Here is a 25,164-nt window from a genome sequence, read left to right as displayed (position 1 = left end):
GCCTGAAATAAATTTACTCCTCTTTTAAGAAACATGTTTTGAAACTCTGAGATCAGATGAGAAATGAACAAAGGCAGAAAAATCTTTTGAATGTGTCCAGTTTCTTCTTCTTTTGGGCAAGAACTAAAGGGCCTTTTAGCAATGTTAGGTATATTCAGCTCCTAAGACTTCTACAGCTCATTTTGGACTTAATATGTAAAGAGTCCTTACAATCTAAGAGCTTTTGTATATAGGAAGAAACAGTCTGTCCTATGAACCTGCCCTTCATTTAGAAATTCATAAATCAAGTGGTTGACTTCCTTTCCAACTTAATGGGTATCCTTTTGAAAATATTCCTCACCAACAATTTTCACAATGCCTACAGATATAGATGAGTCTTTAAACTGGAAGTATTCATATAGTCTCTGTAGATATTATCCCTTATATCATGTATATGTGTGGTACAGATCATGCTTTCCTTAAGTGCCTCCTACTCTCCATGCCTCAGCGTGTGTGTGTATGTATGTATGTGTGTGTGTGTGTGTGTGTGTGTGTGTATATATATATATATATATACACATATATTTACATAAAGACATAGATGCGTTTTATAGTCATACATATGTAGACACCAGTCAAAAAACAGCTAGAGGAAGTTGCTTTAATAGTACCCTCTAGCTTTTTGGAAGATTGGCGTAAATCTCTTCTGCAGGGGGAAAAAATCCATTTTTCTGAGAAGGTAAATGTTTATTAAATGCAAATACTGATATTCGTTACCTAGGAAAAACGTCTTGCTGCATGTGGAATTTCTCGATAAAAAGCTTTCAAGTCCCAGGTTTCTCCAGATAAACCCCTATCGGTGAACTGATGTGTGAATGCACTGAAATTGAATTACTGTACAACAGCAATTACTTCCCACAGTACAGCTATAATGGGAATCAGTTCTGCAGCGAACAGCAGGTAGCTATAGGAGGGGAGAGAAACTTAATATATAATCTAGTCTCTTTTAGTTTTTCCCAAGAAGCAAGGATGTTTATTTTTAAGCAATACACTCTTTTTCAAGTGCATGATTTATCATTTTATCAATGTAAATCAGAAACTAAGTAAAACAAAATTAAGTTTATTTACAGGTCTGAGCTTCAGAGTGCTATCAAAATTATTAACTATCTTATCCAAGGTTGGAAAACAAGAGACTCTTCACTTAGAAAGTTTAGGTACAACCTGCTTCCTGTGCCTTTTCATACTCCCCAAGGAAGTTGGTTGTTTTAGACATTTCTAATTAATTGCTTGGGGGAGAAGATGAATTTGAACAGCAAATAAAATACTTAATGTTCTGCCTGATATGCTACCAAACTAGATAACATCCTATAATCCTGTGTGTGTGTGTAAGAGAGAGAGAGAGAGAGAGAGAGAGAGAGAGAGAGAGAGAGAGAAACGTGTTTAAGCTATTGGAGATCTGAAGTCTGTCCGGTAGAGCAGTGAAAGCCGCATGGATGGATCAGTACCTGGCCCTGGAAGCAGGTACAACCTCAAAGCCTTCCGGGTCCTTTGGAGGTTACAATTCTAGCCAAGATCAGTGTGATGAAGGCAGTGGCTGCCCCAGAGCTGTTCCACAAGATCAAAGGCAATACTTATTCTGGAGAACTCCCCCTCAGAAAGCCATTCTAGAGAATGCTAGTATATATGTGCAAATTCTCCAAAATCCTTCTGTTTATTATTTCCTGGTGTATCTACTTTTTCCAGGTTGTGCTGCTCATCTCAATTATATGGACCATTCCAAAATCACAGCATCATTACATCTCCTGGCTGTGTTGGAATCTGTCCTAAAAGCATATGCCTATAATCAGAGATGCCCACAGTTACTCAGATTTACTTCCTACCGATTCCCCTCCAACTGTAGGTTTGTCTGTGCCTGCTCAGAGCTCCCCAGGGCCTCAGATGATCCTCCCCGCTGTGTAATAGCTTGTATTACTCCCAGTGGAGGCTTGGATTTTGAAGACAAAGGAAATGCTGGGGCAGCCCATCTGTATAACAAAGCCACTGAACACAATTCTTTTGCCTTCTTCCCTCAAGTCATCAGCAACTCAGGATAAAGGGGAGCTAGGTCAAAAGTGCTTCGGATGAGCTCTCTTGTGACACAGTTGAGCATTTCCAGGTGTCACTTAGGCATGGCCCAACAGGGGTCCACTACTGGCGGAGGATTGATGTATATCACTTCCCCTGCGTCCAGCATGTGGAGTATCTTCCTTGAAATGTTAATGAACTAAAAACAAATTGATTCCATTTCTTGTCCATTTATAGGGACTTAAAACTTGATAAATTGCTCAGTAACATCAATTGAGGGCTTGGTAGCTTGAATACGTTTGAACAAAGAAGGTGGGAGATAATGCTTTGGGCACAATGAGCTTGTACACGAGCGAGTAGCAGCATCACTGCATCAAGCCCAATCTGGCTCTTAAGTTAAAATAACCTACACATCAACCCACCGAGTGAATTAAAAAAAATTATTTAAACCACCGACAGCATTAGAAAGGTGCTAGAAAATATTAGTTAAGAAATGCTACCATAATGATGGCACCATTATGTTAATGGCAATTACCGAAGCTAAGGTTATTTGTAATTTGCTAGGCCGGGGGGGAAAAAAAAGTTACGTATAATCCATTACCAAGCAGAGGACAGAGGTTATGTAATGGGCAGGCCACTCCGGGTTTCACATTTACTCCAGACATCTGACGGGGAGAAAATAGGACTTTCTGTGATAGGATAATTGCATAGTGGAGAGTAATTCAAATAGGGGACGAGTATGATAAAATCACTCTGATTCAACTAATCACTGGGAAAAGTGATGGGGGAATGATGAAATCAAGCCAGAAGAGACAGAGAAAAGATCAACATTGTTTAACGGCCAAGACATGACAGGCGGGTGGGGCGGGATTGTAAGTGCTCCTTTGTTTCCGAGCCCAGACTGACTCACTGCACCTACTTTCACAGACCAGAGGGGGTATGCCCCTTTCGAAATTGCCAGCACCCATCTCACAAAGATTTTATAGACATCAATGGAAATTTTAACAATCTGTGTCGTTTGTGAGTCAGTTATTTCTTATGTATGTTCCTGAGTCCTCCCGGCCATCCACCATCCGACCATCCATGAGCACTCGGTACTGGATCAGTTACTGTCAGGAAGGCACTAGGACCTCTGACCCAACTCAGGTTGCTGGGGGTGGGGATGGAAGCTTGGAAACAGGATTTCCAGGCATGGTACCCCAGAACGATGGAGCAAATTCTAAAATCCACTTTTCTTGGGCCATTAGAGAAAGGGGTCGCTGCTCAGTGGGTGACGCGGAATGGGACGAGAAGGGCCCTGTTGCACGGTGGTTCATTCTAGGGCCACCTGGCAAATAAGGACTCCACCTGCAAACCCACAGGCAAATTTGCATTTGAGGTGTCTGCACTTCAAAAGCTTACCAATCCCAGGGACAAACAGCAACCTTTCCTAGTTGAGAAGTGAGGTGTCATTATAATATGAAAAACAGTCACACCCACTGCTCCTTGGCCTCCACATAAGGCAACATCCAGGGACCCTCTCAGTGGCCACCTGCTCTCATCCCAAATGCCACATGGCTCATGACTGTTGTCAGTAGTGCTGCATGGCTCACAGCAGGACCAGGCCCATCTCAATAGCAAAACTGCCTCCAAACCAAACCCCAACTTGACATACAAGCCCTCTTTTCTGTTTAAAGATTGGAAGCAGGGACTGCCACGTATCACTGGACCAGCTAACCTAGATTTTATGGTATCAAGTGTGTTTACAAAGGGTCTCCTACATCTATTTTAAAATACACAGTTCAGAGAATACTGGATGCCTTTAGTCTGGGTACATTTCAATTTAAATAAAGCACCCTTTTTTTTCCTTCTCAGAGGAACCACACCAACCATATCAGTTCTTTTTTTTTAAGTCATTAATTTAAAACAAAAGGTTTCAAAATTAAGTTCCCTGCTGTCAATATCCTTGAAGCTTTTTAAAGCTTCACGACTCTCTCAGTTATTAAATACTTACACACTGAAAGGTCCCCTTGCCAGCAATTACAGCAAACATTTACCGAATGCTTCCTGTTCGCCAGTCACTGTGCAAAACACTTTGGTCAGCTACACCCAGAGGCACTGCAATCCTACCTTCTGGTGCAAAAGGAACCCCACTGAGCCCGTCCATGTGACCTGGGCCTGTGACTCCACCCTGCCAAGCCTGTGTGCTCATCCTCTGAGCCAGTGATATAGGAACGGTGTCTCACTCCCAAGGCTGATGGCAGGTTGAAATTAGATGACCTATATAAAGTGCTTCACATGGGGCCTGGTGCATAGAGACTCAATAAACATGAGCACAGATTAGTAAGTCACCTACTCCTCCTGGCATCTTCACGGAGGTGAGTGAGGAAAAGAGGTCCTTTGGTTCTTTAGTTTCTCTCACCAACCTCTCACTTGCCACGTGGGCCCCTGCCTCTGAGCGATGAGTCCAGGTTCTGGAGCTGGCTGGACCTCTGCATCACCCTGCTATGTTGCACAAGCCCCCCAAGGATCAGGTTCCCATCCCGGGCTTCCTTGTCTGTCAATCACAGAGGTAGAAGCTAAAGAGATGTAAGTCCTCTTCTGCTCTAAAATTCTGTGATTCACAAAGAAACCCAAATTGAAACAAAAATAGCACTTCCTGGGGCCTGGGTGGCTCAGTCGGTTAAGTGTCCGACTTCAGCTCAGGTCATGATCTCAGAGTTCATGAGTTCAATCCCCACATTGGCCATCAGGCTGACAGCTCAGAGCCTGGAGCCTACTTCAGATTCTGTGTCTCCTCTCTCTCTCTGCCCCTCCCCCACTCATGCTCGCTCGCTCTCGCTCTCTCTCTCAAAAATAAATAAACATTAAAAAAAATTCTCTAAAAATAGCATTTCCTTCTCTCAAACTGACAACCGTTGTTATTTAAAACAAAATAAAACATTGTCATTTTTCTGTGAGGATTCAGGCAAATGAGCATTCACGTGCCACTCCTGCTGGAGGAACCGTGAACTGGCACAACCTTATCTGAACACGAATGTCGCCGCAAGCAGAAACCTTTGAAGATGGGGTTAGCGTCTCTACACTGTCTTCTGTGTTCAGGTATTCATCTGAAGGAAATCAAAGTAAAGGACTGATGCTGAGGGCACGGATGTGATGAAGAACGTGGACTTGGGTCCATAGACCCATCCCCCACCCCCCATGTGACCCTGGAGAAGTGACTTAACCTCTGCCTCTCTGTCTTCTATTCTGTACAAGTGGGATAGTAATAATACCTTCCTCTGGGGGCTGCTCTAAGGACAAGCGAGTACCTGTAAAATCCTAAGAGGAACACCAAACATATAGTAGGTGCCGAGGCGTCTGATCTGTTATTAATATACAAGAAGGTTCACTGCAGCATTATGTATACCAAAACTTGCAAACAACTTAAATATCCAGATTTGGAGGAATAGTCAAATCATGTAGACACGTTGTTAAACTCAAATGTGATGCAGCCATTTAAGAAAATCACGTAAGGTACTGATGCCAGGAAAAGCACACAGAGCACTGGTGCAAACAAGCGCAGAGAAGTCGGACACCAAAGCAAACAGGCAGTACACCTGCCAATGTGAAAAAGAAAAACACACAAGTACATGCACAGAAATGCAAATTTAAAAGACTAGAAGGAAGGAAACCCAAGAACACAAGCCTGACTTTCAGGTGATTTTTGTTCTCTGTTTGATACTTTTCAATATATTCTTCAAGTGCCACCAAAGGGGTGTTCGTTTTATAAGCAGAAAACAGTAATTACTGTGGGCTTTTGTTTTGTTTTGCATTTGTATTTCAGGTTCTGAGTGTGAGATGCGGATGGCTACCATGTCTGTAAAGAACAGCACTTGCTTCGAGGTAGAGACATAAGGACACGCAGGGATCACCACGAAGCTCCCAGGGCTGGCTGTCAGGGCAATACTTCTGTAGCAACTAAAAGTAATGTTTTTTTCTTCTAAGATACTTCAGACTTCCTCCCTAAAAGTCTCTACTTACGTCAGTAACGACCATAGTGGCGGTATAAAGCAGCCATTCAATGAGCATGGCTTGTGTGCCAGGGTCTGTGCTCAGTCGCTCAAAATCATGACTTCGTATAAGCCTCGTTCAGCCTGTGTGTTTTTGCCATCTACAGAAGAGAACATTGAGGCTCCCAAGGGCAGTTTTACTAAAGGTAAAAGCTCAGTAAGTGACCAAGGCAGGCGCAGAAGCCAGGCCAAACTCATGTTCTTCCCTACTTGGCTACAACCCTCCTCCCCGCAATCCAAGTAGCACAAAAATGTTTTAAGAGACAAGCACTGGAGTGGCACTGTCAGGTCTAAAGCAGGAATAATGTGTGGAAATTTTGTTGGGCCAATGAATTGTGGGAGAAGTGAAAGTAGAAAGAGGCCTTTTAGAGCAAAGTGATTCTGGAGATAATTAACAAAACCAAAAGGTAAGCAAACTATAGGTTAGAGATAAAGAACTCTTCAGACTGCCATTCCTTCCCATACCCTCGTGCCAACGGAGCACAGATGTGGGATGTGTTCTAAAGCAAGAAGGTAAGATTCACTGCTGAGCTGGCAACAAGGAATAAAGTTGGAAGCCACCTTGGAAATCCAAAATGATACTTTTCCATTCATCCTGATGACAGTATGAAACCTCAGGGAGCTCTAACTGGTGGAGAGAAACATTATAATTATAGTAATATTCCAGTAGAGGTAAGGGAAGCCTCCAAGTTCATCTAGATTCCATTACTCCATTGAGATTTTCAACTCCACATTTCGGCAAGCGTGGCTTAAATTTTTTATAGTTGCTTAGTTGAACTACAATGTGCCTTTGAATGATTTTTGGTTAATTAGTGAATGTATCGCACAGTCATAAGCCATCCTCTGAGACTGTACAATCAGTGGCACTTACACTGAAGACATAAAATTCTAAGATGAAAACTGTCACCTGAACCCTATTGTGCCCCTACTAACTGCTTTTGCTGGTTAACTAAAGAAAGTAAAATGTTTACATAATAGCTGAGTCAACTTTGATCTTTGAGAGCTGGAGTCATCAATGCCAGCCCCTGAAGGTGCCTCCGTGTCTTTGGGCAATACAGAGAAGATACCAGAGGCACTTACCCGCACTGCTTCAGACTTTTTGTGAAACATCTCTTCCATGTTCTTTGCCAGCTTTTTCACCAGTTGGAGGCCATCGATTTCTTCTATGGCTACGTCTTTCTCATACTCTTTGTATTTCTGTAAGGAGGGAAGGCAACAAGAAAGGCATATAACAGCACACCTGTGATTCTGGAGCATACCTACTTACAAGGCATAAATAGGACCATCTCTCTTGGGTTTGGGGAGATTGGACTATATTTCGAAATTATTAAATCAACTAAGGAGAAATGTGAAAATTGGCTCTGGCTGTCTTAGAAACTTAACTAGCACCCAGGAAAGAAATGAAACAAAACCCTAAAGCAATCAAACTCTTTATCATCCGTCCTCTTCAGTTCTTGAAATCAACACTCTACACTTCGGACTTGACCGCACTCAGTCGTCCTGGAGGACTGCCCAGATTTGCTAGCTATCACACAGCCAACGCCACTAGAAACTGACTGTTCCAAATGTGTCATAAAATAAAAATGAAGAAATTCAACTCGTGTGTGTGTTTGTTGTGTGTGTGTGTGTGTGTGCTTTTTCCTTTGAACATCACAAACTTAATTTTTTCATGGCCAAAGACCAGGGATTTAGGGAAAGAGAGTTTCAAGGCTATGACTGTAATGTATAACTCCTGCAGGAGTCGGCAAAATATAATCCTTGGGCCAAATCTAATCCATCACCTATTTTTATAAATAAAGCTTTATTGGGACAAAACCACACCCATATGTTTATGTATTCAATCAAGTTTAATACTAACAACAGAGACCAGATGACCCACAAAGACTAAAATATTTACTGTTTTTTATAGAAAAAGTATGCCAACTCCTAAACTGGAATGGGAACTGAAGAAGGTCACATGGCAGAGCATCTTATAAACATTTTATAATGAGAGAATCCTTGCCATGGATTTTAGCATTTCAATTCCCTCTACTAAATGTTCATCGTGGACTTCTTATGTTATCCCCAATGAGCTCACAGAAAGGAGAATGTATCATAAGTACAAAAACCATAAAAACAATACTTTATATAAGATTTCATAATGTGTTCATCTGTTCATAAAAGACTGATTTAACCCATAATTTACTCAAACTCTCAAAGACTATTTTTCACTTAAAGCCTATCACATACTCTAGTGATTTATCTGTTGAAAGCAGCAGTTCTCAAAGTGATCCATGATCCCTGAGGATTCTCTGAGACCCTTTCAGGGGTCCCTCAAATTTTCCTTTTCCCCAACAGCATATCTATGTGAAGCCAGATTTTCTTCATAGATTTAAAAAAATCACAACAGACTGAAACAGAAACTGATATGAGGATCTACCTGTTTTCTCGTAAACCATTAAAAAGATCTGCAAAAATGAAAAAAAAAAAAAAAAGAAGTACCACTCCTCTTTCTTTTTTTTGGAAAAACACAATTGTTTTTCATAAAATATGTTACTTATGTTAATATGTAATGAGTTTTTATGCTTGAATTCATTAATTTTTAAATGTCTCAGTTTTAATTTCTAATATGCCAAATATCCATAGATACAACCCACATTAGCAGAAGCTCTTAGGGGTCCTTAGTATTTTGTAAGAATGTAAAGGGGTCCTGGGACCAGAAAGTTTAGTTTAACTAAAGATTTAATTTCATCCCCACTGGAAAGAAATATTGTTTATTAATAAATACCTCCCAAATGGGGTTTGAAATAACTTCAATGGCAGCAGGAATTTCTCACATTTACACAGCTTACAAAAGACTGGGAAACTAAAAATACTGGGGGCCTTACATTCACTTGTATTTGTTAGGAGAACCTGAACCACTTACTAGCCCCTCATGCCAAACTCCTACTTAGAAAAAACGAGGGGCTCCACATCTTATCTCAGCTTTAAAGACCTTGAGAGTCATTTCTGAAGAGGAAGATAGACTGACATTTTTAACAGAAGGATAATTTTTGAAATAAAAGTTTAGATTTCCTCCCCATTTCCTCTCTTTTACTTTAAAAAATGTACACTGAGAGGAGGCTGTTGTTCCTTGCCCAGAGAAAGGGAGTGTGTGTGTGTGTGTGTGTGTGTGTGTGTGTGTGTGTCACACAAAGTACTTCCCTTCCTAGCTTAGATTTCCAAGTCGATTGAGGCAATAATACTGGGTGCCGTGAAAAGACAAGAGCAGAGTTTGAGGACAGAGGGAATGACCCTATGGGAACAAACAGAAGAGAGAATTCTTCTGATCCCTCAGACTAAAATGAAGTCCCTGGAGTCTGAGGGCATCTGGCTCGTGTCCCCAGAGCCCAGCACTGAACACTGACAGAGCAGAGGTGAGGAGGGCAGGAAGGGACCCCCAGACTGGGTATTGGGAACTCTAACCTAAATGTCAGGCCTAAGGGCCTGGTATTTCTGAGAATTAAGGTGAGCCTAAGGAAATATACAAAATGCTATTTAGACCACCTGAGTCTGGACCAAGACAGACATCTGCTACGTTATTCATAAGATGCTCAGTGCTGCTCCGCACTGTCCTATAATGTACCATGGGTTGTAAGTAACACATTTCTCCTTGCTGCCTGAAAATATCCATAAGCATCTTACATGTTTGTCTTGAGAGTCTCTCTTGCAGCTCACCTGGAAAACAACTCCTCCTTCTAGCTTTCCCTTCCTCTTCGACAAGTCTGTATTGGTTATCCAAGATGAGGGGGCTGTACCCTTCCTTTGAGCTCCAGAGCACTCTGTCCTCATCTCTCCTGGCACTATATAGCTCATGTGGCCTGCGGGGCAAGGACAGGCCCTTGCGATCACCCACAGCAGACACTCACAGGACTTCTCCGAAGGAAGCTTAATGCGAAACAATTTCAAAGTTACAGTACAAGGAAGATACAGGCAAGGGTACGGCTGCATTGTGCTCTGGTCCCATAAATGTGACCTCTCCACCCCTTGAGAGTCTAACTGGATTGGCGTGAGATGTGGGGCTCCAGCCAGCAGCCCAACTCCAGCTCAAGCTAACAGCGTCCTCTGGTGTACGAATAAAACTTCAATGACAATCACTGGAAACATTCCCTAAGTTCAAATGTAAGCCAATGCTTTTGGAGCCAAAAGTCCTGGGGGTTCTCTGCTGCCTGCCAGATGTGTTCCAAAAGCCAACAGCTGAGGCCAGCCTATACCCAAGGCTGATTCACTACCAAAAGTGCAAAGTTCAAGAAGCGAGTAAAATGAAACAAAATTGTCAATCTATTATTTACAGAGTCAGTGAAATAAATCTCTGTCTCCTGTAATTCTGTAACCGAAGGTGATCTAGAGGCTAAAGAAAAATAACACAGATTTCACAATGAGCCTTTACCTGAATCTTTTTTTACATAGGGCTCCATTATTCTGGCCATATCTGTTCCTTGCATGTGTTTTCTCCCAAGAGTCCTCTAGAAGGGAATGGATTTAACTCCACCAGCCCCCAAGTTTTCATGAGATCCTCCTACATCCTCTCTCCCTCTGAGTCTGCTCTGTGAAAAGGAGCCAGTCGCATTACGGAGGGCTGTCAGTCTCCCAGGGCCACTTGTGCCTGGTGACCTAGCTAAACAATCTCATAGAAAACTCTCTGCCGAGCTCAGGACGCCAGATCTGGGACAAACGCAACCACTCACTGGTTCCATTCCTCTGCCAGCCCAAGTCCTCTCCCTTCAGGACATGTGACAATGGGTCCTCCCTGCCAATGAGCCAAGCCTGTACTACTTTTGTTTTTGTTTTTTTTTTTTTGTAAGTATAATATTGGTATAATTTTTTTTTAATATATGAAATTTATTGTCAAATTGGTTTCCATACAACACCCAGTGCTCATCCCAACAGGTGCCCTCAATACCCATCACCCACCCTCCCCTCCCTCCCACCCCCCATCAACCCTCAGTTTGTTCTCAGTTTTTAACAGTCTCTTATGCTTTGGCTCTCTCCCACTCTAACCTCTTTTTTTTTTTTTTTTTTTTGTACTACTTTCTCCCCACCCTGGGGAAGTTCTCCCATAAGCAAAAAAAAAAAAAAAAAAAAAAAAAAAAAAAAAAAATCCTACTTTTCAAGATGTGTTAATGCCTGTTGGAATTGGGTCAAACAACGTAATGCCTTACTCTTACCAGGAAACGTTACACTTTGCTGGAATCAAAGGATTCTGAAGAACAGAGAGAGTAACACAGTGACAGCCATTAACCAGTTGTAATAAGCACTTAGTAGCTTGGGATGGTCATGTGTATCAGAACCTTTAAGAATGTGCCTAGAGTAGGGCGCCTGGATGGCTCAGTCAGTTGAGCGTCCGACTTCGGCTCAGGTTATGATCTCGCGGTCTGTGAGTTCGAGACCTGTGTCAGGCTCTGTGCTGACAGCTCAGAGCCTGGAGCCTGCTTCGAATTCTGTGTCTGTCTCTCTGCCCCTCCCCTGCTCATGATCTGTCTCTCTGTCCAAAATAAATTAATATTAAAAACAATTTAAAAAAAAGAATGTGCCTACTGTATAAAACCAAGCAATTTGACCTCCAGCAACTAGAAAGAGGAAGCTACAACAGTACAAGAGAATTCCACAGAGCCATCCCAAAATGTGTAAAGCAACGTAGGAACTGTGCACCCAGTATATTACAATATGTTCCAGACGATAATCAGTACCTTTTTGTTTTAAATTACTAATCTCCTGTATACACCCATACACAGGAACACCCTGCTACAAGGATACAGACATATGCCATGTATTCACAGCTGGCTATATGATTACCCAGGATTTTTTTTCTTCCTTTTCTTGCTTACCTGTATTTTCTAATTTTTACAATGAACATACTATTTTGGAAATTAGAAAATATAAAAGTTGTAGTTATGTGCGAACAGCATATGGACACCTAATAAACAGATTTCTTTAGGGAAATGTGGTCCCAATTAGAATCTGTGTAATTAAGCGGCGTGTCTTCATTAGCAGAGCCTAAGGAAGTCAGTAAAATGAGTCCTCTGTGTACCACAGGCTCAGCACGGTGCCGGAAGCTTTTCACATATTAATTTGTCTAATACTCACAGCCACCCTGAGAGGTAGGTATTATCCCCAAATTGCAGATGGAGAACTGAGGCACGGAGAGGTTTAGTCAGGAGTTGGAAGCCAAATGGTCAGAGTGAATTTTAAACCTATTGAGGTCTGACTTCTAATCTCTTGGTCTTTTGAACTTGGGGATAGGGGTAAAGGACAGGCAGTCTAAATATTTGCAAACTTATTTCAGAGGGCCCATTTGACTGTTGTGCTAACCCCCTGTCTCAGTGCTATTGTAGCCAAAGGTGGCTTGGACTCACCAAGAGAGTCAAATACCAAACCCCGACGACCTGCCCTGTCCAATGACAGCTGCAGCTCTTCCCAGGTTCCCCCAGGGGAGCAAAAGCCATGCAGCCAGGGTACCCTGGACACCACAGCAGGGGGCTCTGTCCCTCCCAGGGCCCCTCAGGGGGTGAGCTTGGAGCCCGGCCTCTAAGGAGCAGACACAGCTCTTGACAATGAAAATATCTGGAGAGAGAGAAGCACGCCCACTCTGAAATGAGCCCCGGAGCCTTAATTATGAATTACTCCTTGGCTGTGTTTGGGTTACAAAACGTCTTTTGTTCTCCAAGGTACCAAGAAAGACCTGGAGGCAAATCACCCCCAAACTCCTTTTTCTCCAGGGTCTGCCTCCCCACACAGCTGTGTAGGCAGTGGCACTTTATTTCCTAGAGCTTCAAGGACTGCACCAGCAATTATATCTGTTTCATATGAAAGCAGCAGCCCTTCAGCTGGGAAAAGGAGTCAGGGAAGGGTCAGCAGTTCCCTGTAAACACACAAAGGAAGGCAGAGGAAAAGACAGGACACAGAAGAGATACCATGCCACCTCATTAAAAACTCAGGCCAGGCTGGATTTGAATCCTGTCTCCAGCACATTTCATTTGTTCTGCAAACTTCTCTTTTGTGTCTCTGGTATGTCAGGCAGGGTACTAGACACCAAGCACAATGATGAGTAGAGCCAAGTTGCAGAAAGCTGGCAGCCTATTGGTCAGGAGTGTTCTGCTGAGTAAACAGGTTAATAAGACACATCATGGTAAGTACCCGGATGGGGAGGTCAAGGCAGTGACTCCCTTCTTGCTGGGCCTTTAATGGATAGCAAGGCTGGGAAGGTCGGAGACAAAACAGGCGATGAGCATGCCAGGAAGAGGGAGTAGCAGGGATGGAGGTCCAGGGACAAGAGGCTGCCTGGAGCTCAAGGAACCACCCACCCCCTGCCCCCTATTTCCACTTCACTGGTGCATGGGTGGACAAAGAAAGGGCTCTGCTGAGAGACGAGGCCAAAGAAGTAAGCACGGCCGGGCCATTAAGGGAGTGTGCTAGGATTAAGAGTTTGGACCTTATTCTCATTTGGGGAGGTGGAAGGTACATGAAGGTAGGTAGGGTATGGAGACAGGCTAGAGCCCACCCTGGAAGGATTCAAGGGTGGGAGGGACTCAGCAATTGGATGTTTGCTTTTGAAAAACTTTAGTGTGCAAAAAGGGGAGGAAGGAGGTAAAACTGAATGCAGAAAGGGAGTTGAGGGGCTTGAGTGGTTGGGATATGGGAGACAGAGCTGCAAAGAGGCCACAAGAATCTGAGGGATGGAGAGACGTGATCCCTGGAAGGTATCAAGAGGGCTGACGGCCGGATGCAGCAGCAGCCTGGTCTGGCTGGCCACGTCACTTCCAGGAAATCGCTGAACCTCCTGGGCTTCGAGTCTCCTCCGAGTCTCCTCAGAGAGCCCGGAATCCTCATGCCCTTCTTCCAGGGCCGCTGGAGGGGCCTACTGGGAGGAAGTCTGTGAAAGCCCCTGGAGCAGTGACTGCACATAATACCCACTCCAAATCCTAATGCTCCCCTGGTTTTCCCTCTTGGCATTTCTGCTACAGAAGACAGTAGCGTGTGTTGTATTTTCACACGAGCGCTTTCTGGAACTGAAGTTCTTAACGTAAGAAACAAATTTCAACAGGTTGGTTGATGGTATCACGACTCTTTGCTGGGCCACCTCCAGCCTCTGGGTCTCCTCCTGGCTTGAGGGGGTAGCCAGAGATGCCTGAACAACACAGCCTGTAGCTTTAGCCAAGACCAGGGTGGAGGCAGAACACAGCCCTCCCCCAAGAACACCTCTCTGCATTAATGTCACAGAAGGAGAGCAAGCCTGAGACTTTTTATTCCCTCTGTCACAAGAGAACATCTGAAGCTTCCATTCCTTCTGTTAGCAGAATCAGCATTTGGCAAGAAATCTTGTGATGAGCCAAGAACATTCATCATTTGAGAAGGGAGACACAGAAATGCATTATTTCTGCAGCATCTATTTTGCCAGATCATTTCACACAAACACCAGGAAGAGAAAAGCACTGCTTCACTGTCAGAGCACTTAATGTTGTTCATACATTTAGGTCATTTTTTTCCTACGTGACAACTGCATATCTAGAAGTGAGTCACCTGGAACAGCCCCCAAAGAGGGGGCTCCAGTTAGGAGACTTCTGGCCAGTCACGTTAATTGGGATAAGAGCCAAACATGAAGAGGGGCTCTGAGTACCTCTGTAACACCAGCAACAAAATGGCTCACGCAGAAGACGGATGTAAGGGATTGCCCTGGGCCAAAGAGCTGGTGCATCCGAACATGGTCTCTTGGCCAAATTTTCTCACCAGACACTTGAGATTCCATCTCTAGTTCAGCATAATTCAACCACTTGATGAAGACTGGCAGAATGTCCAGGGGAGGGGATGGCAAGAGAATCTGGGGAGCTTACTCAAGCTCATGACTTGAGAGAAATTCTGAGAAACTGGCCTGCTTCTCCAACCCTCCCCTCAGCCTCCAGCACTTCCCTTGAAATCCCCTGACCCAGATCCCCCGGTAAACCCTGTTACTTGGAAAGCACCCTGGAGAGAGGCTAAGCCCAGAACCCTTCAAGGTGACTTGTTAACATAAGAGCAGAAGATACTCTATGTTCCTACCGTAAGGTTCAATTCTCGATCTTATTCTCATTCCTTCCAGCTCTGAAACAGCCACAGTACAGGAGCTAAACTCATTAAACCAATCATTTAAATAAGGATCACACCAACACAAAAAAAGAACCTCAACTGAACTCACTGCTATTTTCATTCATTCAACAAATATTTGGAAATAGCCTACCATGTGCCAGGCGGGTGGAGAGAGTGGGGGACTATTGACAAATGCATGTGTTCCCTTGGGGTATAAGGAAGCCAACTTTTGGTTCATTTTCCTAAAAATACAGAATAAACAAGTTGGAACTGAGCTGCATGGGTCATTTCAATCTAAACTAGAGCCCCGATAGCCCACCTAGTCATTCTGTGCAGGTCTCCATCCGAGGTCACACTGTCTGCACTGCAGCTACATCATGTCTGCTGTATGTGGGAGGGTGTTGTGTGTCTCCTACTGAGCCCATAACAGTCTATAAAGCACAAACATATATTTCTCCTTGAGGAGGGAGGGTGAGTACCAGGAAGTATGCACAAACCACAAGTCCTACAAACAATGAAAGCTTGGCTAGGAATAGGAAGGACATCACAGTCATCAGGGAGGAGAGAGGTCCCAGGGAAGGATATAAAACAATGCATTCGCCCAGGGTCACAGGCAAGGGATGACTGTCCAGCATGTATAATTCCTTGCCTCTTGAGAAAAGAAGTCTATGAAGTATGCTATTAATGCACTGAGACAGTCATGAGCTGTCACAAGATGGCTGATAAACAGAGGCAGGACATCTGTGACCCAGGTTGGATGCATAGTGGAAACAATGGTAGGTTGGGGCGGGAGGGGAGGGAAGGAAAAGTCTCTGTAGACTGTATGCAAACTCATCAGATATCCCTCCAACGGGAGAAACTGATTCAGCTCCTGCTGTCTCCTCAGTCTTACTCGCAGCAAAGATGGAGAACCACGATGGGATGGGTAAGAAAAATCTACGTGGATTTTGCTGGACTACTCTTGATTTTGGAACCTGGTAGCAGCATCCTGCTTGGCTTAGAATCGCTGGCTGGGGTTTAAGACACAGGAAGATCAACAACACGAATACCACTTGCTAGACAGTTTGACATGGGGCTAGGATCGGGGATTTTCCAGCCAGGTGCACTAGGCTCTGTGCTAATGTTACCACTCACTGGCTATGTGACAAGCTGCTCAGTCTCCATCAGCTCCATTCCTTCATCGGTAAAGGGGATGATACCAGACCTCATAGTGTGCTTAGGGTGATCAAGTGGGGTCAAGTGTGTAAAGCACCCAGCAGGATGCTGGCCACAGAGGAATGTACTCAAAAAATGGTGATGGTGTTGGCAGAGGTGGGAATAAATTCTGACATTTGCTCTATAACTTCTGCAAATGATCATTCTCTTGCCTCAACAAGAAGAAACTCTGAACTGACATTCACAGTCTAACCGATGAACTAGCCCTGAAGGCTGATCCGGGCAGTGGCATTTTTCAAACACCTTCCCAAGGCACTGAGGGGTCTTCAACAGTAACTCTTTGGGGAATGGCTCCCTGCTGGCAGGAACTAGATGCTTGAAGTCTATTTGCATAGTGGAAATGACAGTTTCAGATATGTTACTAAAGGTGTTGCAATAAAAACTAATCATCTACAATTTTTGGATTCTCTCCTTATAGGCAGTGTCATTTTCTTATTATGACATAAATGTACTTACTATTCCTCTCGACTCAATTATTGCATACAGAAGTGTCACTTCAAAATACAACACTCCAAAGTAATTATGCTTCCAAGTAAATATATCTCCAAAGCCTTTAAGCTGATGTTAGGAACGCTTCTTCTTAACCATAACAACGAACCCAACTGAATTCATGGAACTCTAGGTCGCAAAAGGATATTTTTCTATTTGAAAGTGAAAAGTGCCGTTTTGTACAAATAACTCTGTTTCACACAGGTATTCCAATCAGTGTCTCCAAGGTCCAAAAAATACCCACGATAAATGCAGTGCTCTTCCAGACCTAGGTAAGTGAGGAAAATGCTTACAGGATACAATTTTTTGCTGTCAAAGCCATCAGAACAAGAGACAACTTGCATAAGAAGAGACCCTGTTTAGGAAGTGACAGAAGGAGGGGAAGACAGGGCACTAAATTACCACCCAAAGAACAAAATAGAGAGCAGGCAGGGAGCAGCTGGCCTCCAACGTCTGCAGGGCTGCAGAAAACAGAGACCACCTGTGGGATCGAACGATCACCTGCACGTAGTTCTTGCTCTCTGGGGAGAAAAGCATGGCTATGGACCGCCACTGAAGGCAGCAGAGTTTTCTCAATATGTTATTAAGAACCTCCAGCTGGGAGATGGAGGTTGTGGTCTGGTCTAAATTACTTCTCAAGGTGCCTTCTGGTACTCACCTCAAAGAAGCACTGCCCAAGAACTACCAGGGCCCCCCACCTGAGTGTCACTGGAGTCCCTGTTCCCAGCTAGCTGTTTGGAGCGCCCTCCATTAAATCACAGAGTTCTGGAGACACTGCTCCTTAGAACAGCGGCTCTGCAGTGGGTGGTCTCTGACAGATTTCTCGTACTTTCAGACTGTCAGCTCCTGAATTAAAAGATGGATATCTCTCCTCTCCCTGTTTTACCGTCTATGCTCCTTTTTTTTTTAACCTTGATAAGTCTCATAAGCTTTTACTGTTCAACACAGTCAACTGGACAAATGCCACTGATAAATTTTAGCTCCGTGGTGATAAAACTGAGTGTGAATGCTGCATTAGATTCCTGTTTTATATGAGGGAAATTAAGTCAGAGGCAAGCTACTAAACCAGCTGTTGCTATGACTGTCCTTGCCCTAGCATGGTGGCATAACATACGGCTTGAAAAATGGGAAACTCACCTGTCTACTGAACAAAATCAAATGGACTCAGTGCTTATTTTTAAAAAATCCAGTTCCTGGGTATTTTCTGGATTATTGCACGGGGATCTGAGGCTCTGAAATGCAAACATTATGCTGCGCCTACATCCTCACAACACTAAATGCCAAAATGATGACTACAGGTCCATGTGTGTTAGAGAGAAAAATCTCATTGTATGCATTCACGACTGTTTTATGTATACCAACGAATTTAAATACAGCCAAGCCACAAATAATACATTACTTTACAAAGCCGGACTACTTGAGATAGATTATTTTCTCCAGCCTACTCTTTTCAAACACAGTGTTCTAATGTTCCAAGTTAAAAGAATTCATCCTTCCTGCTCCCCAAGGATCAGAGGCAATAGCAACAACAGTGACAATAATAATAATAATTTATTTTTAATAATAACAACCAGCATTTATTGAGCACTTAACTTTCAGTCAGATTGGTATTGTTCTCTCCCACTTTACAGAGACATTAGCCAAGTTACCAAGGTTATACTACCGGTAAGTGGTTGGATGAATTAGAGGGACAGGAGTAACTATAACAAAAATATCTCAAAATCTCAGGGGCTTAACGCAATAGACATTTATTTCTTGTTCATGTAACCAACCGTTCCTTGTCTTCAGTTTTCCACGTAGTGATTTAAGGACCCAGGACCCTCCCATTGTGCGTCTCAGCTCTCCCCTCAGACCTTGGAGTCTCCTGCATTCAGCCAGCAGATGGGAAGAGAGGGTGTGGAGAAGGACACGCCTGCTTCCTCACTCCGAAGCCTGGAAGCGACATGCATCAGCCCTGCTCACCTTCCACTGGCACTTACTGGCCATACAGCCCACCCCGATGTACCAGAGCCCGGGAAACGAACTGGTGGCTTCGGAGCCATATCCAGGCTTTAAGTCGAACTGTGGAAATGGACGCTTAAATCTTCCAGGATCTGTGAGCTCTCTGTGCTGCTGTCACGGAGCCAGGATTCGAACCCAGGCAGCATGGCCCCAGAGTCTATACTCTCAACCACCACACTTCAATTTAAAAGCTTGATAAACTGGAAATAGATGAAACCTCCGATTAAAACTTGGCTGGGAACCATCTACAAGATGGATAATTTGGAGCTGGCACGATCAAGTCACAATCTACAGAAAGGATAATATGACCCAACCACTTGTATGTGTAATTACGGTCAGGCTCAGAAGTTAAAGGCCAAGATATTGCAACACAGAAAGGAACACACTATAAACAATTCTTAGACCTTCTGTCCGATTTCCTTAATCCCAGCTCAAATAAAACTGCTATTTGAATAACACCAGTGACCTTCTCTAGCATATGATATTAGTTGTCCAAGCACCACAAAAGTTAATTGGCTTAACTAAAGTCTCTTTAATTCTATATCCAAGATGTCCTGGAAATCGAAGGCAATCAATGAATGAGTCTGCAAGATCTGTAACAAGCTTAGAGCTAATACTATTTGCAGCTGCTCAAGTGGTTTCTGTACTTAACAGAGCCAGAAGCTGGAATGAGGGTTAGGACGCTGCATCCGAATGAACCTTTAACTCCATCAACTCCAAACTGAACACAGGCTCTGGTTTATGGCACAGCTAGACCCTAGCTCTTCATTGGGGAATTTAGAGAACCGTGGTGGGATCGTGCTTAACAGTCTGAACCAGCCCTCTGTCCTGCTGAAAGGAAGAGCTAAAAACTCAGTCTCCCTCTTCATGGTGGAAAGCTTCCCCTGTAGAAAGGTTGGGGAGATTCTGTTCCCTACTGCTGAGGTCAGACGCTAAGAGAAAACGGTCCAGAGCATCAGCATTCTCCGTGGAAACATCTCTTTGCCTCACATTTGCCCACAGATGCTCTACGAGTTTGCAGCAGGTGACACCCCATTTTATCCACCATAAACAGTTTCAAAAATTGAAGGTGTCACAGCAGAACCACCCCTATGCTGAAATGCAAGACATAATCAGAGCCTTTGAGGAGTTTAGCTGTCCCTAACTTCACCACCACTGATTTTTTTTTACATACTTCGCCAAGCCCGGCACATAGCGCTTCTTTCCAATATTTTTATTTTTTTTATTTTTTATTTTTTATTTTTTAAAATTTACATCCAAATTAGCATACAGTGCAACAATGATTTCAGGAGTAGATTCCTTAGTGCCCCTTACCCATTTAGCCCATCCCCCCTCCCACAACCGCTCCAGCAACCCTCAGTTTGTTCTCCATATTTATGAGTCTCTTATGTTTTGCCCCCTCCCTGTTTTTATATTATTTTTGTTTCCCTTCCCTTATGTTCATCTGTTTTGTCTCTTAAAGTCCTCATATGAGTGAAGTCATATGATATTTGTCTTTCTCTAATTTCGCTTATCATAATACCCTCCAGTTCCATCCATGTAGTTGCAAATGGCAAGATTTCATTCTTTTTGATTGCTGAGTAATACCCCATTGTATATATATACCATATCTTCTTTATCCATTCATCCATCGATGGACATTTGGGCTCCTTCCATACTTTGGCTATTGTTGATAGTGCTGCTATAAACATCTCCCCAATATTTTTAAACTCACAGTGTTAGAATCCGACAGAAACTGAGGAATAATCCGTTTCAGAAGCCACTAACTCAAACGTTCCCAGAGGAACGGGTCATATCAGGTGAGGGAAGGAAGGTAGGCTGGGGTCTGTGGCAAAGGGCAGAGTTTCTGTCCCACCCTTAAATGGTGGTTACATTTCGGCTTCTGCTGATCTTTGTGGGGAGAGGGGCACCCTGTGGTTACCCAATCCTGTATTTGTTAAGAGATGCCAGAAATCTATGTTTTTATGTGAAATCTGCCCCTGACTCTGTTTCTTCGAACACTCTGAGACCCAGAGAAAACATCTCTAACTATCTTCCTCCCCAGACATCTTCACGTGAGGTGACCGAGACAGAATAACAAGGGCATGCATCTCCTACAGGCAGTGATGTGCTAGAGTGTGCAGACTATTTCCTGGCATCTATCACTAACCCTTGAAGCAGGCACTGATATGATCTCTACTGTAATATGAGTGTGACGCACGGACACGGCAGCAGCCAGCCCAGGCTCATAAGGGACAGATGTCCACCTCCTGTCTTACCAGCATATCAGCCAGGGGGGACAAGAGCTAGGGGTCCTCCTCCTCACCATTTGGGTCCCCTGGGGCTCAGAACCTGAGGCTGGCTTACCTTAGAGATCCCCATTTATGGCCGAAAGCATTGGATTCCTCAGGGTTGCTAGGCACGGAAATGAGGCCCTGAAACTGAGGAATCTAGACAGGATGAAGGAAGCCCACACGTTTCCTCCCGAAATAGGGGTTTTTCCCGTGGTGGTTTGAAGAGTCCTAGAGAATGTTAACTAATGTTTCCTCTCCTCTCCCTTTCCCTCCCTCTCTCTCTCTCTCTCTCTCTCTCTCTCTCACACACACACACACACACACACACACACACACACACACACACAATCACTATGCTACCAGTATTTTCTCTCCTAAGATGTATTTAGGAAAATATAAGGAAATCAATCAATACATCCACCTCACCCACCTTATTCTTATTGCCATCATATGATGTGCCTTTAAGATGGAGACTTGTAGTGGTTTGGTGGGGGGGAGGGGGGCGGGGAGTGCTGCGCTAGCATTTGGTGAATCCCACTGACCCCCTTCTCAGAATGATACATTTAGATGAGAAAAAGAAAACACACAGGGAGGAAGCCAATGATATGGATTTTCAGTTTTCGAAATGTTTACAACATAAATTTGTGATGCAGTAATGCCCGTGTTTCTTCATCGGTGCCTTAAATAACAAGATCTAGTGGTGAGTCTGTAGCTGTCATATCATCAGTGTCAAGAATGAGTGCCAACAGCAAGGAGATATCTGCATGGACTATGATATAAAATGAAAATATCTATGATTTCTGTCAATGACTAAGTCACAGGCACCACTGTGGCTTGTTACCTACACTTGTAAGATAAAGCAGTACATTTCAGTTGGAGGTTAGTGAAAATAAAAGACGTCTCCTTTTCCACCTAAGTTCAGAGCCTCCTGCACTCTCTCTAAGGCGTGAACACAGGTTAGCACCTGTACATACTACTCAAGAGTAGCAAGAGGTCCCAGGCAAGGTCAGCTGATGTGCAGCTGGTGACAGGGCATCTGCCCCAATTCACATGCAGCATCAGAACGTACAATCCCTGTTGACTGCTAGTCTCTGTCACGTGCATGTACCGCCTGGTCATTAGCATATATTTACAATCCAATTTAAGATTTCTCTATATTAAACATATACATCAAATTGCGGGCATTTCCTGTAATGATTAATTCTAGCAGATGGCTCTGCTGTCTATGTAAGTGAAGATCATAGTTTATGAGTTTCTCTGGGTGCTCTGTCAATAAATGATGATTTCTCAAATGGATCAGGGAAGGGTAAACACTAAACTGGAAACAATATTTATCTCAGGCCATGGTGTTAGAGCAGAATTGATGAGAATGATAATTTTCTTCCCTATATACTACTGGGTTATTAGAATTCTTCACAAAGACCATATATTCATGTATTATTTGTGTGATTAAAAATATATAAAGTGTCAAGTTCAAAGAAATTTAGTAATCACTGACATAAAAGTATAATAAATGCCTCATAACATGCAAAAGGGAATATGACTAACTCAGAAGGCTGCATGCAAGACATGAATTAAACAACCCACTGGAAAAGCTGGCCTTTGTGCACAGCTACAAGATGCCTATGTCAAAAACTATTTCACCCAATGTGTACTATCATAGAAATCTGCTCATGAACTAATGCTAAGTGAAGTGAATGATGTTTATAACTAAAGTCATGTAAAAACCCAAAGCAAAAGACAGTCAGAGGGGCCACAACAAAATTTTAACCATGGCTGGGGTAAGTGGCAGAGTTTTGGTTCAATTTTTCCAGTTTTCTAAATTTGTTACATGATACTCCTTTTCAAATGGGAAGAAGCAAAGTCTAAGATGGTGAAAAAATAGACAGGTAAGGGTGGATTCCAGTCCAGGCAGGCTGGCTCCAGAACTCATGTTCTGACCTCCCCAAATCACTCTCCTAACATAGTTGAAGGTAAAATGAGACTTTTTCTTATTATAAAAGCAAAATGTTCTCACTGTAGGAAGATCAGAAGGTAGACATAAGCAAATAGAAAACAAATAAACAGACAAAACAAACCCTTAATCCCACTATCCCAAAATACCACGGTTCCACAGTGTAGCCTGTGGTTTATATCCTTACAGATTCTTTCTTTCTTTTTTTTCTTTCTTTTGTTTGAGGGAGAGAGAGAGAGAAAGAGCATGAGCGTGCACAAGAAGGGGAGAGGCAGAGGGAGAGGGAGACAGAGAATCTTAAACAGGCTCCACACTCAAAGCAGAGCCTGATGCAGGACTCCATCTCACAACAGTGAGCTCATGACCTAAGCAGAAATCAAGAGCTGGATGCTTAGCTGACTGGGCCACCCAGATGCCCCCTTACAGACTCTTTTAATGCAGAAGTATAATTGTTTCTTTACAACCAAAGTGAGAGCATCCTGTAGATGACAACAGGATATATTTTCTAATTATTCCCCCAGAAATCTTAAGTATAAAATAGTTCATCCTTTGAACCACCAAAATAAAGAAGGGGAGTGTTCAGGGGTCCGACAACCCCAGCTCTCACTGGAATACATTGGGACCCTCGGGCCCTTGGGGTCAAGATAGTGAAATATGGGCCTCTCACAAAAGAGGAGGGTTACATTGAGAGCAGTGGTTCTAAACTAGAGGCCATTTTGTCCCCCAGGAACATCTGGCAGTATCCGGAAACACTGTGTGTTTTCACAACTGAAAGGGGGTTGTAGGAAGATGCTGCTACTGGTAGCCAGCGGGTGTAGGCTAATATGCTGCTAAACATCCTACAAAACACAGGGTAATCCCCACAACAAAGAATTATCCAGACAAATACGTCCACACGAAGAGGTTGTAAAAGCCTGGATTAGAGAATTGTTTTCAATATGAATGCATGTAATGCAAATCCTGATGACCATCACCAAGCCCAATCTCCCTCCAAACGCTGAATTTCCATCCAATGCATCCTGGACAAGTGGCCCCTGGACTCTTCCAAGGAGCCTCTTGCAGCCCACTTCTGGGCAGCGCTGAGCACAAGCAACAGAAAATGTTCTCAACTTGAACTCTCTCTGCCCCTGCTGTAATAGCTGCCTTTAGAACCCAGTTATGCTAACTGGTTACACAAACCAAGTCTCATCCTGCCTTGAAATATTCTAGAAGAGAGATGAGGAGGTCGTATGGCATAAGGGTAAGAGCACAGACTAACTGGAGGAGAATCCCAACTCTACCACTTACTCTCCACTCACTCTCCATGGGCCCTCAGAAAAGATGTCATGGCTATCCTCTGCCTCAGTTTCTTCATCTGAAAAACGGGGGTAATAATAACAATGATCTCATGGGGTTGTTATGGACATGACATGAGTTTCCTTATATACAGTGTTCATAGCAGTACTTGGCACCATCTGCTGCCTGTGTCACCTGTTTTTTCACGGTAAATACAGTCCCCATGATCTGTCAGGGGACAATGGACTCTAGACTCCTCTTGCCACCCTGTTTGTCCCTGTCCCTCTTCAAACCTGGAGCCTGCATCTTCCGACTGCACGTCTTGGGTCTGGTCAGGGCCCAGTGCAATGCTGTCTTCTCTGCTCTACCCCATTAGCACCATCAGGGCACCTTGGACAGCACTAGTTCTGGGGCAGCCGCTGGCCTCACCACATTTTATAGCCCCATGTGGGCACAAAGCAGGCACACCACAAAACAGGTGAGCTGCAAAGAATCTTCAGAGACCTGTAAGCTACTAAGTCAAGGCTTCTTGGAAGCGACTAGCCTTCAGATAGGCTCTTATGATAAGGACCGTGAATGGCAGAAAAAAGACAGAGAGCACCTGGATTCCTGGAGCAGAGAACCTGAAGTCACTGACGAGGCTGACAGCAGATGAGCTGACTTTTTGCCCCAAGTCAACCACCTACTCAATCATGCTAGCAGCTAACAATGGCCGAGCGCAGCCTCTGAGCTAGGCCTCCTGCCAAGTGTTTTCATGCCCCATTGCCTTCTCAGAACAACTCTTGAGAAGCTGCTACACTGG

The 25,164-nt window shown here is 43.7% G+C and overlaps 1 protein-coding gene across 1 annotated transcript in view; it reads right to left on the bottom strand.

Annotated features, from left to right (window-relative positions):
- Positions 1-25,164, bottom strand: part of CACNA2D3 (calcium voltage-gated channel auxiliary subunit alpha2delta 3) — an 859,990-nt gene that overhangs the window by 674,002 nt on the left and 160,824 nt on the right. The window contains exon 3 of the mRNA XM_042929688.1: positions 7,155-7,271. Within this exon, the coding sequence (XP_042785622.1) occupies positions 7,155-7,271 (117 nt within the window). The remainder of the gene's footprint in view (positions 1-7,154; positions 7,272-25,164) is intronic.

This window comes from Panthera leo, chromosome A2, assembly GCF_018350215.1.
Source record: "Panthera leo isolate Ple1 chromosome A2, P.leo_Ple1_pat1.1, whole genome shotgun sequence".
NCBI lineage: Eukaryota > Metazoa > Chordata > Mammalia > Carnivora > Felidae > Panthera > Panthera leo.
Note: the sequence above shows the minus strand (reverse complement) of the source record. Positions and strands in the feature narration are given on the sequence as shown.